Source organism: Cebus imitator, unplaced genomic scaffold, assembly GCF_001604975.1.
Source record: "Cebus imitator isolate Cc_AM_T3 unplaced genomic scaffold, Cebus_imitator-1.0 Scaffold620, whole genome shotgun sequence".
NCBI classification, from domain to species: Eukaryota; Metazoa; Chordata; class Mammalia; order Primates; family Cebidae; genus Cebus; species Cebus imitator.
This window is the reverse complement of record NW_016107935.1, coordinates 521,792-535,085: the sequence shown is the minus strand read 5'-3', so window position 1 is coordinate 535,085 and position 13,294 is coordinate 521,792. Positions and strand designations below refer to the sequence as shown.

Genomic DNA, 13,294 nt, shown 5'->3' with positions numbered 1-13,294 from the left:
GTGCTGTCAAACATCATGTCCTAACTTGCATTCATTTGATGGCGTTTAGAAAACCCAAATACCTCCACTAAACTACTTTACCAATTTGTACAGAGAAACAAACTGATTTGCTCTGCACAGCTCTGTTAATTCAGTGAATGTGACTTCACCATATCTGAGCTATTAGTTCATTACTGATGCTTACAAAACTAGCACCAAATCAGGTAAAGATGCAAACAAGATTTTATCCTTACCTTTATCCTTCACACACTAAAGATGACCAGGAAACAAATGAGGCACAACGAAGAGAATGTGTGTGCATATACTTGCTTGGAGAATGATCAGCCTGGTGTATTTAAAAACAAATATAAAAGATAGTAATAGCATTTATAAAGCTCCTTAGTGTGTGTGAGGCTTGTTTTAAAAATTCTCACTAGTCTTTGTTATAGACATTCTTATTATATTCATTTTAAAGATGAAGAAACTAGGCAACGAGGAATTAAATAACTTATCTTAGTTCACATAACTACTTGTTTAGACTTGAAATTTTCACTCATTGCCGTTTGAGTAAAGTATGTGTGAATTCTACCCTAACCTATAGCTGTTCTTTCTTAGTTTTTTTATGCTTTCCTTTGTTAATTTGAGAAGTTCAATATAGATATTTGTAAATACAATATATTCAAATTTAGATAGTTTCTAGATCTTGAAAATATAATTCAATTTGTGTTTATCATGGCTTTTAAATTCTAAATGTATTCAAAAGAAATTATGTGAATAAAATGTTCTAAAATAATTTATCATAATTGAAAAACATTTATTTATATACATCCAGAGGTTTAAATTTCAGCCACATGTGGTGGCTCACACCTATAATCCCAGCACTTGGGAGGTCAAGGCGAGTGGATCTCTTGAGGTCAAAAGTTCAAGACTAGCCTTGTCAAGTGAAACTCTGTCTCTACTAAAAATACAAAAAAATTAGCCAGGCATAGTGGATGCCCATTATCCCAGTTACTGTGGTGGCTGAGGTATGAGAATTACTTGAACCTGGGAGGCAGAGGTTGCAGTGAGCTGAGATCACACCACTGCCCTCTAGCCTGGGCGATGTGAAACTCCATCTNAAAAAAAAAAAAAAAAAAAAAAAAAAAAAAAAAAAAAAAAAAAAAAAAAAAAAAAGAGAAAGAAAAAAAAGAGGTTTAAATTTCATATAGCAATGCTTTTGAAAGTATTTAAAATGTATCTTCATGTTATTCAGTGCATTATCATTTTGGAAAAAAAAATTAAGTTGGCAACATAATAAGTTCTCTAAATTGAATCTAAATTGGTTATCTAAACAAGCAATTCAAAGAACATTTGCTTGTACCCTACTTAAGATAAAATGTCTTGCTATATTCATCATTAATGGCTGCAATATTCCCAACAAAGAAAATGCAGGTGATGTTGGCATGATGTGTGATGGATTTTGTTCTTGCGATGTGGATAAAAACAAAAACAAAAAATATTCAAAATGAATGAATAGCTCCACCTGCCACAGAGCAGATGTAGAAACTGGGAAGTATTGTGTATGCATCCGTTGTCATCTTAGCTAATTCCTTGGTTCTAAAGCATTAGATCAGTTTGGCTTTCACCAGTTCTAAAAAAGAAAAAAAAAAGATTTATGGTATTTAGATAGATGTGTTCTCTGATGTGCTCAGAATAAAGAAATAAATTCAGAATATAAGAAGCATGGGTATCTGAAAGCCCTTGTATACACTTACCCTGTATAAGAGAAGTTTATATAAAAAGTTTTTAACATGATTCTAAGCTGTGGTCTTTTCATTCTTTTCACATAGCAGATTTTAAAGGACCATAATAAAAAAAGATCCTAAACTGTGATTTCTTTAGAATGATGAATTGAGTAAATATCCATTAACACACAACATATCTAAGACATAATGCCAAATATGGATAGTCAGTAGACAGGGTAGACCAGAATTATGTGGGCCATTTAAACACAAAAATATTCCCTGATTTCTCACCCAGAGATGCTAATACAGCAGATCTGAAGTGGTACCATGGAATCTGTATATTCTCATATACATCCATGGTTAGGAATTAGAAGAGTTGTTTTAAACTGGCGCAACTTTGCACCCAAGGGAACATTTGGCAATGCCTGGAGACAGTTTTGATTGTCACCACTTAAGAGGGGAGTATGGTCCTGGCATCTAATGGGTAGAGGCCAGAGATGCTGCTACATATCTTACCATGCACAACACTCATTTACAACCCCCCCAAAAAAAACCTCCAATCTAAAATTTCAATAGTGCCAAGGTTGAGAAATATTGATCTAGAGAATATATAAAGGTACATTCTTTGAGAGTTTATAATTAACCAGAGTGAAAAAGATGCACCAAAGTATTAGGCATTCATTCATAAAATAAATGGCATCAGTCCAAAGAATTCAATAAAAATTTAAGCAAAATTTTAGAAATGTATTATCTCAAGATTATTAGTTACTTTAAGGAATGACTAGGGAGATCCTAGCTGACAAAGTGTGTGAGAGAAACTGAAAAGCTACAATGAACTAAAAGTAGATTTACCATTTGATCTAGCAATGCCACTAGTTGGTGTCTACCCAGAGGAAAATAAGCCATTATACGAAAAAGATACTTGCACACACAAGTTTATAACAGCACAATTCACAATGGCAGAATTGTAGAACCAACCCAAATATCCATCAATCAACGAGTGGATAAAGAAACTCTGATATGTGTATATATATACATACACACACACACACACACACACACACACACACATATATATTTATATATATAAATATGCATGTATATATATAAGTATAGATATATATAAGTATATATATACATATATACTGGTGTATATATATATATACACACACATATATATACATATATATATACGAGTATATATATATACTCGTATATATATAAGTATATGTATATATATACATATGTAAGTATATATATACAAGTATATTGTATATATATACTTGTATATATAAGTATATATATATATACACAAGTATATATATATACAAGTATATATATATACACGTATATATATATATACACATGTATATATATATACAAGTATATATATATATGTACAAGTATATATATATATATATATATACTTGTATATTTATACTTGTATATATATATATACTGGTGTATACACACACACACCCACACACTCTCTCTCTCTATATATATACTGAATGCTACTCAGCTGTAAAAAGGAATGAATTGACAGCATTTGCAGAGATCTGGATGAAATTAGAGACTATTATTTTATTATTCTAAGTGAAGTAAGTCCAGAATGGAAAATCAAACATCGTATGTTTTCACTAATATGTAGGAGCTAAGCTATGAGGACACAAAGGCATAAGAAGGTTACAATGGACTTCGGCGACTTGGTGGGAACAATGAGGGGTGGTGAGGGATAAAAGACAACAAATATGGTGCAGTGTATACTTCTCAGGTAATGCTTGTACCAGGTTCTTACAAATCTCCACAAAAGAACTTGCTCATGTAACCAAATACCACCTGTATCCCAATAACTTATGGAAAAATAAAATTTTAAAAATAAAAGATATTTGCAATGGAAATGATCTGAATAGGTTATGCTTGTGCTTGAAAAAGAATTAAAAATTTAAACTGATCCATAATGATTAATAAGGAGAAAAATGTTTATTTACAGACAACAGAAATTCCTTTTAAAATACTGACTGTGAAGTGAAAATAGATCTACTTTTATAAGTGTCATCTAAACAGGAAAAAAAATCATATCCAGGAGGAGTCCATATGATTTTTTAAAAGTGGTTTTCTCCTTTTTGTGTTCTCATCTTACTCTTATAGAATCCCTTTTTTAGTTTTATGTCATCTCTAGAGATCCGATGCTGAGGAGCAGGAAGTACAATAAATTACTAGATGTTATTTTGGTTGCTGTCAATGCAGGGTTTGGATTAATAATGAAACCAATTAAATCCTCAAATACCTCCAATGGCAACAATAAAAATTTAATTTCCAGGGAGAAATAAGGTTAGCTATGTTGAACACCATTTGTACCATTTATGGAAACCCAAATTTTTAAACATTGAGGGATTCTGCTGTCTTGTCAAAGAACCAGCAGCTGACTGATTTAATCAAAATAATAACAAAAGAATCTATGCTTTTTTTCAGCTGTCTCATGCATCTCTGATGACAACCAGTCAGCAGAAATGATGGAATGCCTCCAGCGGACAAATGGCATGCCTCCCCTTGTGCAAGAATGCACGGTCCTGTGTAGAGAAGACTGCACCTTCACTGCTTGGTCCAAGTTTACGCCCTGCTCCATGAACTGTGAAGCCACAAAAAGTAGGCGGCGACAGCTCACAGGTACAGTGCATATTTTACTCTGTAGCACCTGGCAAGCTGATCTCTGGATCTTTTGTGTAGAATGTGAGGTCCAAAGGACAGGAATTTGTATCAGGTCTCTCCCCCTCCATTCCTGGATACATATTCTCAAACACAGAACAATGCCTTGTACATAACATGTACTCAATTAATGTTTGTGAAATAAATGAAAGATGTGAAATATTTTATAGCTATCAAGTTCCTCTCTATATAGTTTTATTATCTTTGCAGTCATAAAAGGCATTATATTCATCATCTTCTTTTGAGTAGTTCGTGGCAAAGTTTGTTGTGTGCTATCATGCCAGGATCTCAGTGAGCTTGAAGGCAATCACTGATTTGGAAAGATTATCAAAAGCAGATTATCAAATGTCTTTTGCCATTATAAGCAATTTGACATTTTAAAATTTTAGTAGTGTAGGCAAAAATCAAATTACATATACTAATTATGCTTTTGTGGTATATTATTAATTATGAGTTCTGTTTTCAGCTGTAAAATTTAATGGAAATTAAAGCAACTAATTGTTTAATTGAATTCCTGGAACAATTTTTGCCTGCAGTATGCAAATCATTGATGTAATAGTGTATTTTACTACTTCCCTAGAAAAACACGCCACAAATTCTCTTAACTGCTTGTGTATTTGTATATGCAGAAAATGAAGAACCAAAGGAAAAATACCAGAATAATCATTGAGATAATAAAATTGGTGTTGACATTGAAGAATTAAGCACAGATGACCATTTGTTCTCCTGAACAGTTTAAGTGCTAGTTCTGTTGGTTTCAAGACCCTTTTGTCTGAATGCATTGCTTTTCTGATCACATTTTGAATTTAAATCCCTACTATGGGCTTCAGTAATCAACTAGAGCCTTTAACAGGATTTCTGCACACAAACTGGGAGTCATTTATAAGTGTAGATGAAACACATAACCATAAATAGAAACACAAAACAAGATGTGCTGTATTTCGTGCCCTATCTTCCACAAAAATTTGTGCACATATAATTTTATGCAACATTGCTTATTTCTAAGATAAAACAAATTTCTCGTAGAAAAACAACACAATGAGACGGAATGTACGTGACAGGAATATCTGAAGTTCAGGGCCAATTAATGAAATTCTGTTTGCTTGTACAAACATAAAGCATCAGAAGCCATTACTCCAGCAACTCTTTATATACTTGAGATGAGAGAGAATTTCCTTCAGAGGGAAAGGAAGTTTTTAATTGGTTGTCAGTTTCTTTCTTTTTTCTTAAAAGTTTGTTGATGATCTTTTATACCTACATAAAGAAAATTGAAAATATTGAAAATCCTAGGATATTTATTGATTTTAAAACCACTACCATTTATGTTATGAATTGTTAAAACTCTAATTAATTTGACTTTTATTTAAAATGTTCCTTTTATATAAATATTGAATAATCGTTGTACATTTTTTTCTGTAAACTCTAACCTAAAAATTACTCATACTAAAATACTGTTTGAAATTTCTTTTCTAAATTATTAACTGTTATGCTTTCAGGTGGCTAACTGAACTTTGTGTGTCTTTATGTCTAAGTAGCACCAAAACAAGTTAGCCATATCATGAAATGCATGAGTTCTTTTTTACAAAAACAGTAAAATGAATCATTTAATATCACTGTTGAAAAAAAATCCCACTAGTGAATTGAAATACTTCCACTTTTCAATACTTATTTTTATTGTCATGAAACTAATGATTCTATTTTGTTATCTCTAGGTAATTTGGTAGTAAGTGTAATAAACAATCTCTAACATGAATGATGCTGAAAGCCTTGGACTCAAAGTCTAAAGCCATGTGACTCTTTCTCTCTTTAATGCAAACACACACACAGAAACATATAAATACAAGACACTTCATTGAATATGGGGCCATATCGGATGTTTAACTTTCTTTTGTCCATTTGTGATAAGAGGCTTTATTCACTGAGTATTCTAGGTGTTGTAGCCAAACTATATCATCACAGGTTTTAGACTGAATAGTAATTAAAGCAATTGTTATAGATGCCAAAAATATTCCATTTATTACACAGAAAATCTGTCCAGATCTTTTTATATATTATATGAGATATAATACATAGATATTTATTTATGATAACTAGATAACTGATACACATTCTGACTTAAGGAAGAAAAAGTCCTTAGAATTGTACTAGGGATTGATTTTTAGTACTAACTTGTTCTGAATCCAATGGTTAATGCTAATTTTGATTAGAATGTAATCAAAGTAAAGGACCACTGATAATTTGCTTCTTATTGTGACAACCACTTCTGAATTAACTAACTTACTCAAATCCTTCATCAGTGATGTTATATAATTAAGAAGGATATCATAAACATAGAGGCAACATATATTTGTAGAGAATATTTGTTCTGCTAGTAATTTCTAGTCACCTTGTAAATGAACATTTTTTTCTTTTTTCTCCTCCTTCCTCTCTTTCTCTTTTTTTCTCTTCCTCCTTCTCTTTTTTCTTTTCTTTTTTTTACAACTTCCTTTTCTCAACTATTCAATTAATATTTTTTGTTTACCATGTATGTGTGTTAGTCCTTGGTAATACCACAAGGGAATCAATAGACATGACCCATCCTAACTTAACAGAGCTTGCAGTCTAATTGGAGATACAGTGAGATTTTTACTAGAGGTAATTACAGTATAGTTTCTGCTATAGTAGCTGTTGTATTGGTTGCTATATTCAAACAAATGCTATTGTTGTAACAAATTACTACAACATTGCTGGCTTAAAGCAGCACAGATTTATTATTTTGCAGGTCTGTAGTGTGACACAGGTTTCACAGATCGAAAGACAAGATGTCAGTTGGGCTGCATTTCTTTCTCGCGGCTTCAGAGAAAAATTGTTTCCTTTCATTTTCAAGCTTGTAGAGGCTGCCCCTGTCCCTGGCTCATGTTCCCCTCCCTCCATCTTCAAAGCCAGCAACATGGCATCTCTCTAACCATTCCTGCATGTTCAAGGATGGTTTTCTGGAGGGAGAATCACGTTAGTTTTGATTTGAAGGAGAAGCAGGCATTAGCTAGCCCAAGGGAGGAGGGTGGAAATTGTGGAAGTTTCTGGAGTAAACATAAAAAGGCTAGAAGCAAAATGAGTAATTTCTAGAAACCGGAAGTGGCTCAGTATGACTGACTATTGTAACATGCTAGAGACAGAGGGGTGCAATGTAGGCCAGAGGCAGATACAAATGGATACGAATCATATAGGTCCTTGATGACCCTAGGGGAGAAGTCTGGACTTCATTAAGTGCTATGATGAGCCACAGCAGAGTTTTCAGTAGACAGGTGATTTGATCAGATTTGTACTTTAAAAGCTGGCTCTGACTTCAGGGTGGTGAACAGATTGAAGGGAGTGAAGTATGACGGCAACAAGATCGTGGAGGAATCTGCTGTAATTTCAACTGGAGATTTGGAGGTGGGGCTAAATATGGGTAGCATACATTGGAATGGAAAGAAATGGACTGTTGCAACAAATCTTTAAGCATTTGAAGTGATATAATTTTGCCATTAATCTGATGTAGGGGGTTCAACAGAATAATTCAGGATATTCCAACTTTAACTTGGTGATATTGGTAGAATTGAGAAATGCAGGAGAAAGAAAGATTGTGATGTAAAAGACGATGGGTGTGATTGGTTCTTTGGGTGTAGATTTTCAGTCTATGGATCAGAATCTTGAGCAAGAAATCTTGGATGAAGATAATAATTTAAAATTAAAGCAATATGGATGGTAATTTAAACTCTTCAAATAAGTTGTAGGATCAGAAGAGGGGAGAACCTAAGATGGTGCCTTGGAGAACCCCATCAGTTTAAAAGAGGTAGAGAATAAAAATAGTTCACCAAGTAAAAATAAATAATATATGGCAAGAGAGAGGTGGGGGCATGGGGTGAAGGTGAGGAACAAAAGGGTATGCTATGATGGAACTTGGAAAGAATATTTCAAGAATGAAGGTGTAGTCAACACTCCCAACTATCACTGAGTCATTAGATCTGAAAGGCAAGTAATACACGGTATTCCAGGGCTTTGGCTTTGTTCCTTGTTTTGTTTTTTGTTGTTGTTGTTTTTTTGTTTTTTGTTTTTTTGTTATCGTTGTTGTTTTTCACTTGATAACAGTGGTTTCCAGAAATAAGTAGACAGAATCCAGGGTTAAGTGGGATTAGAAGAGAAATGAAACTGAAGAGATGGAGACTGAAAAATTCGACAATATTTTATGAAAGTTCGAAACGGGGGGTCTTGAACTTGCTAAATGTTAATAAGAAGGAGACACACACTACTCATTGATATATCTCTCAAACAGTAAATTTTCATGGCTGTGATCGAGGCTGTGCTTCTCAAACTTATTCCAAGTGTCCTAATGGTAGAGGCAAGTGAATAACTTCTACCAGAAGTATAGCTGAAGCTACTACCAGATCAAGTTCAGGTCCTGAAGAAATTATTTTTTTCTTTCTTTTTTGAGACACAGTCTCGTTCTGTTACCCAGGCTGCAGTGTAGTGGCACAATCTTGGCTCACTGCAACCTCTGCCTCCCAGATTCAACCAATTCTCCTGCCTCAGGCTCCTGAGTAGCTGGGATTACAGGTACATGCCACCACACCTGATTAATTGTTGTATTTTTAGTAGAGATGGGGTTTCATCATGTTGGCTAGGCTTGTCTTGAACTCCTGACCTCAAGCTGTATCATCACAGGTTTTAGACTGAATAGTAATTAAAGCAATTGTTACAGATGCAAAAAATATTCAATTCATTAGACAGAAAATCTGTCCAGGTTTTGTATATATTATATGAGATATAATATATAGATATTTATGATAACTAGATAACTAGTATGCATCCTGACTTAATGAAGAAAAAGTCTTTAGAATTGTGCTAGGGATTGATCTTTAGTAATTAAAGCAATTGTTATAGATGCAAAAAATATTCCATTTATTAGACAGAAAATCAAGTAATCCACCCTCCTTGACCTACCAAACTGCTGGGATTACAGGTGTGAACCACCGCACCCAGCCTAGGGATTCTTATTTATTGCAGAGATAAGCATCATGGAAGATCATAGAGCCAATCATCCAGTTAACAACTAAAATTGTATGTAATGCAAACCATGTGGCAATGAGAAAGGAGCCTATGCATCAGGTTGTATCAGGCATTTTCAAAACAGCCATTAACACAGTAAATAGACCAATAAAGCTGCCTATATATTTTACAATCAGTCATGACTCTAGATAATGACTCACTAATGAGAAAACAAAAGGTGAAATTATTAGATCTAGGACAATTTTTAGTAATCTAGAGGAATTGTGTTAACAGCACAGTTGAATCAAGTTACAGTCTGATTTAGAATCCATTAAACATGATGACCAAGCACTTACAGCTGTGGGAAATGACACTGCATTGTCTTACTCAGAGCTGGGACCAGAGCTAACAGGTCCATCAAAGTGAATTGGTAAGATAAAGTCATATTCTAGAATACTTAAGTTGGAATAATCTCTCAAAATGAAAGAGCTTTTTCGCAAATTAAATTATTCAATGACTTGATCATTTATTTCAATTGATTGTTTGTGTAAATGTTTGAGAGCTGCCTAATGGCAGAGACTAAGATGAGTTTAACTTTGTCCATCACACCCCAAGAGATCTCTGCTAAGAAGAGAGGGAGTTAACTACTTAGACTCTTTGGTTGGTGACCTGGCAATCATTAGTGAAGGAGAATGGAGACAGGGTAATCAATCTGTTTTTTCCAGCAAACTATAGAGAAAATAATAGTGAATACATTAACTGGAATTCTCTAGCTGTAGCAAGTATCTTCTAAATATTTTATGCTACTCTCAAACATTAAACCATTTTCTACCTCATTCAAATTAACTTGAATTTCACAGTTGTTCTGAGAGTTGTTTCCATTGTCTCAGGATTTACTTTCAGTGCAAAAGAGTGAAGAAAATGAAGGCTTTATTTAAGGTTTAGTACTCTAAAAGTTTGCAAATGCAAAAGTGTGAGTGACTTTTAACAAAACAGCTAATAGATATTTACTATCTCAATGTCTCTTGTTGGAACAGGGAAAAGCAGAAAGAAGGAGAAATGCCAGGATGCTGACATTTACCCTCTAGTAGAGACAGAACTGTGTCCTTGTGATGACTTTATATCCAAACCTTATGGAAACTGGTCAGATTGCATTCTTCCGGAAGGCAGAAGAGAGCCTCAGCGAGGACTGCGGGTGCAAGGAGACAGCAAAGAATGTGGAGAAGGCATGCGCTTTCGAGCAGTAGCCTGCTCTGATAAAAATGGAAGACCTGTTGACCCCTCCTTCTGCAGCAGCTCTGGTAAGGAGATGGATGAGGAGTAACAGATGAGAACACTCACACACAGCCCCGGAGGTTTGTCTCAGGCCTAGAATTAATAGCTTTGCTCTATAATAATTGTTTTAGTTCTCTTTTGTCAATAACATACTGTCTCATAAAATATGGACAGATGAAATGCATACATCTACATCTCAATGATTATCTGGAATGTGATGGTGCTGGATCCCTGATTCACTTCATTCACTATTTCACCTTTGTTTATTAGCCACTCGTTTACTGGCGGTAAGCACTGCTGCTCCACTTCACTGAGAAAGCCAAAGCCAAGTACAAACAAATATATTCCATGCTGTTTTTTGGTGCTCTAACCACATACATAGAAGCCATCAGAGGATCTCCTAGTGTAGCTGAAAAAAAAAATCAATGAAAAAGTTGATTTTAAAAGTTTTACAAGTGTAAGTATACCCAAGTAAATAAAATAAAATTGTAGGGGAAAAAAAGGCAATCTCAGAGAGTTTTCTGAGATGTTAATCTGGGAGAAGACTGTTTTTGAACCTTAGTTGGGAGAATTTGAAAGATCTGGGTGTATGGCAAAAGGAATGGAGGTTAAATACAGCTGGGGTGAAAGTTGGTGAAAAAGGCTGAAACCAATCATTACAATGGATCTTCTGAATTTCCTGCTCTGTTTTTTCCTTTTTTTACTACTTTTTAAAACAGATAAGTCTAGAAACAAATGGGTAGATTATGGTCTTAGTCATCAAGGTTTTGTGTAGTAGTAAGGATTCTCAGTAATACCAGAAAATCGAATTCAATTATAATGTACAAACTACATAAATGATAGTTCTTCCTTATTGCCAGCGTACTGGATCTTTACTTAAAATATACCCGTATCATTATACAATGAGATGTAATGACTTTTAAATTAATATTCTCATTGCTTTATATAGGCTTCCTAGGTTAGGCTACATTAATTTTTTAAGTGATTTGACTTTCAGAAACATCGAATACATCACAAGCAAATAATGGACCCATTTTAAGGTGACTCGAATCTTTGCTTTTTGGCTTGTATGTGCACATTGGTTTATTTATTCATTTGAACAAAACACTTTTATCGAACATCTACTGTGTACCTGGATGTCTATAATTTGAGTGCACAGTTAAGGGGAAGTCAGGAAATTGTGGAGTTTACTGTCCAGTGGGGGATATAAATAAAATAAATACATAAAAAGAATTTCAAGTTTGGATTATCTCTGAGGATGCTGAATAGAAAATCTTTTGATTGACTTTAGGGAAATTTTCACTGAAGTGACATAAATGTAAGATGTGAGGGTAGGAAGGAGGCAGATGTGCAGAGCACATATCAAGGTTGTTTTAGTTAGTGGAGTGTCCAGAAGGTAAAAGCTAGGAAAGATGTTTTGAACAAAAAGAGATAAAACCCTCTGTTTTTGTGTGAGAGCTGTATGAAGTGAAGTTGAAGAAGTATGAGGAATCTTGTCGGACAAGCCAAGGAATATGGATATAATTTAACTGTAGTCATCGGCTTGGAGGTGGGGTGGGTAATGTTATCCAATTTAGGGATTTGAAAGTTCGCTTTTTACTACTATCTACAGAGTGACTTAAAACGAGGAAGGAAGCTTTTGGGAAACTCCTGTAGTTAATCAAAGAAAAACATGATGGTAGGTTAGACTAGGCTGGTGGCAGTAAAGAAATACATAAGTAATTTTAAGATATAATTTATAGATAGAATTGAAAAGATTATTCCAAATGCAAGTCATCTTTTCTGTATGTTGTCTATCATTTATTTCTAATTTTGCATGAAGTTGTGAAGGGTTTTTTAATTTAGAAAACAATTATTTCAGGTTAGAAATGAAAACATATTGAAAGAAGAGAAGATGTTTGTAATTCAACCAATTTTCAATGCCATAGCAAAAGCTTATTAGGGAATCTAAAAGATATTCACCAAATAAAAATTGTGCTTTAATCAAGATTTACTATAGCCTCATAACTTTTAAAGTACTTGTATTAAGCTACTTTCACAGTATATCTTTTCAAGACTTTTTTTTAAATAACAATTGAAAATACCTTATTGTGTCACCTTTAGGGATATGACACATCAAAGGGAAAAAATCTTTTAATGGTCACTAATAAAGTTGTAAGTTTTAATATATATATCTCCATGATTTGGAGTTGAACACTACGGCTCATGCCTGTTATCTCAGAACTTTGAGAGACATAGGTGGGAGGATCACTTGAGCCCAAGAGTTTGAGACAAGCCTGGTCAACATAGGGAGGCCTTGCCTCTAGAAAAAATAAAAAATAAGCTGGGCATGGGGGCATGCATCTGTGATCCCAACAATTTGGGGGACTGAGGTGGCAAAATCACTTGAGTCTGTGGAAGGTCAAGCATTCAGTGAGCCATGATTGTGCCACTGCACTCCAGCCTGTGTGAAAGAATGAGACCTTGCCTCTAAGTATACATATATATGTATATGAATTAACTCACTATTAAGAATTATATTACAGGCTAGGTGTGGTGGCTTATGCCTGTAATCCTAGCACTTTGAGAGGCCAAGGCAGGTGGATTACTTGAGGCTAGGA

General features: G+C 34.2%; 1 protein-coding gene across 1 annotated transcript in view; it reads left to right on the top strand.

Annotated features, from left to right (window-relative positions):
• THSD7B (thrombospondin type 1 domain containing 7B) overlaps positions 1 to 13,294 on the top strand; it is a 569,933-nt gene that overhangs the window by 323,955 nt on the left and 232,684 nt on the right. Inside the window, exons 12-13 of the mRNA XM_037734459.1 lie at positions 4,179 to 4,373; positions 10,457 to 10,720. Coding sequence (XP_037590387.1) covers positions 4,179 to 4,373; positions 10,457 to 10,720 — 459 coding nt within the window. The remainder of the gene's footprint in view (positions 1 to 4,178; positions 4,374 to 10,456; positions 10,721 to 13,294) is intronic.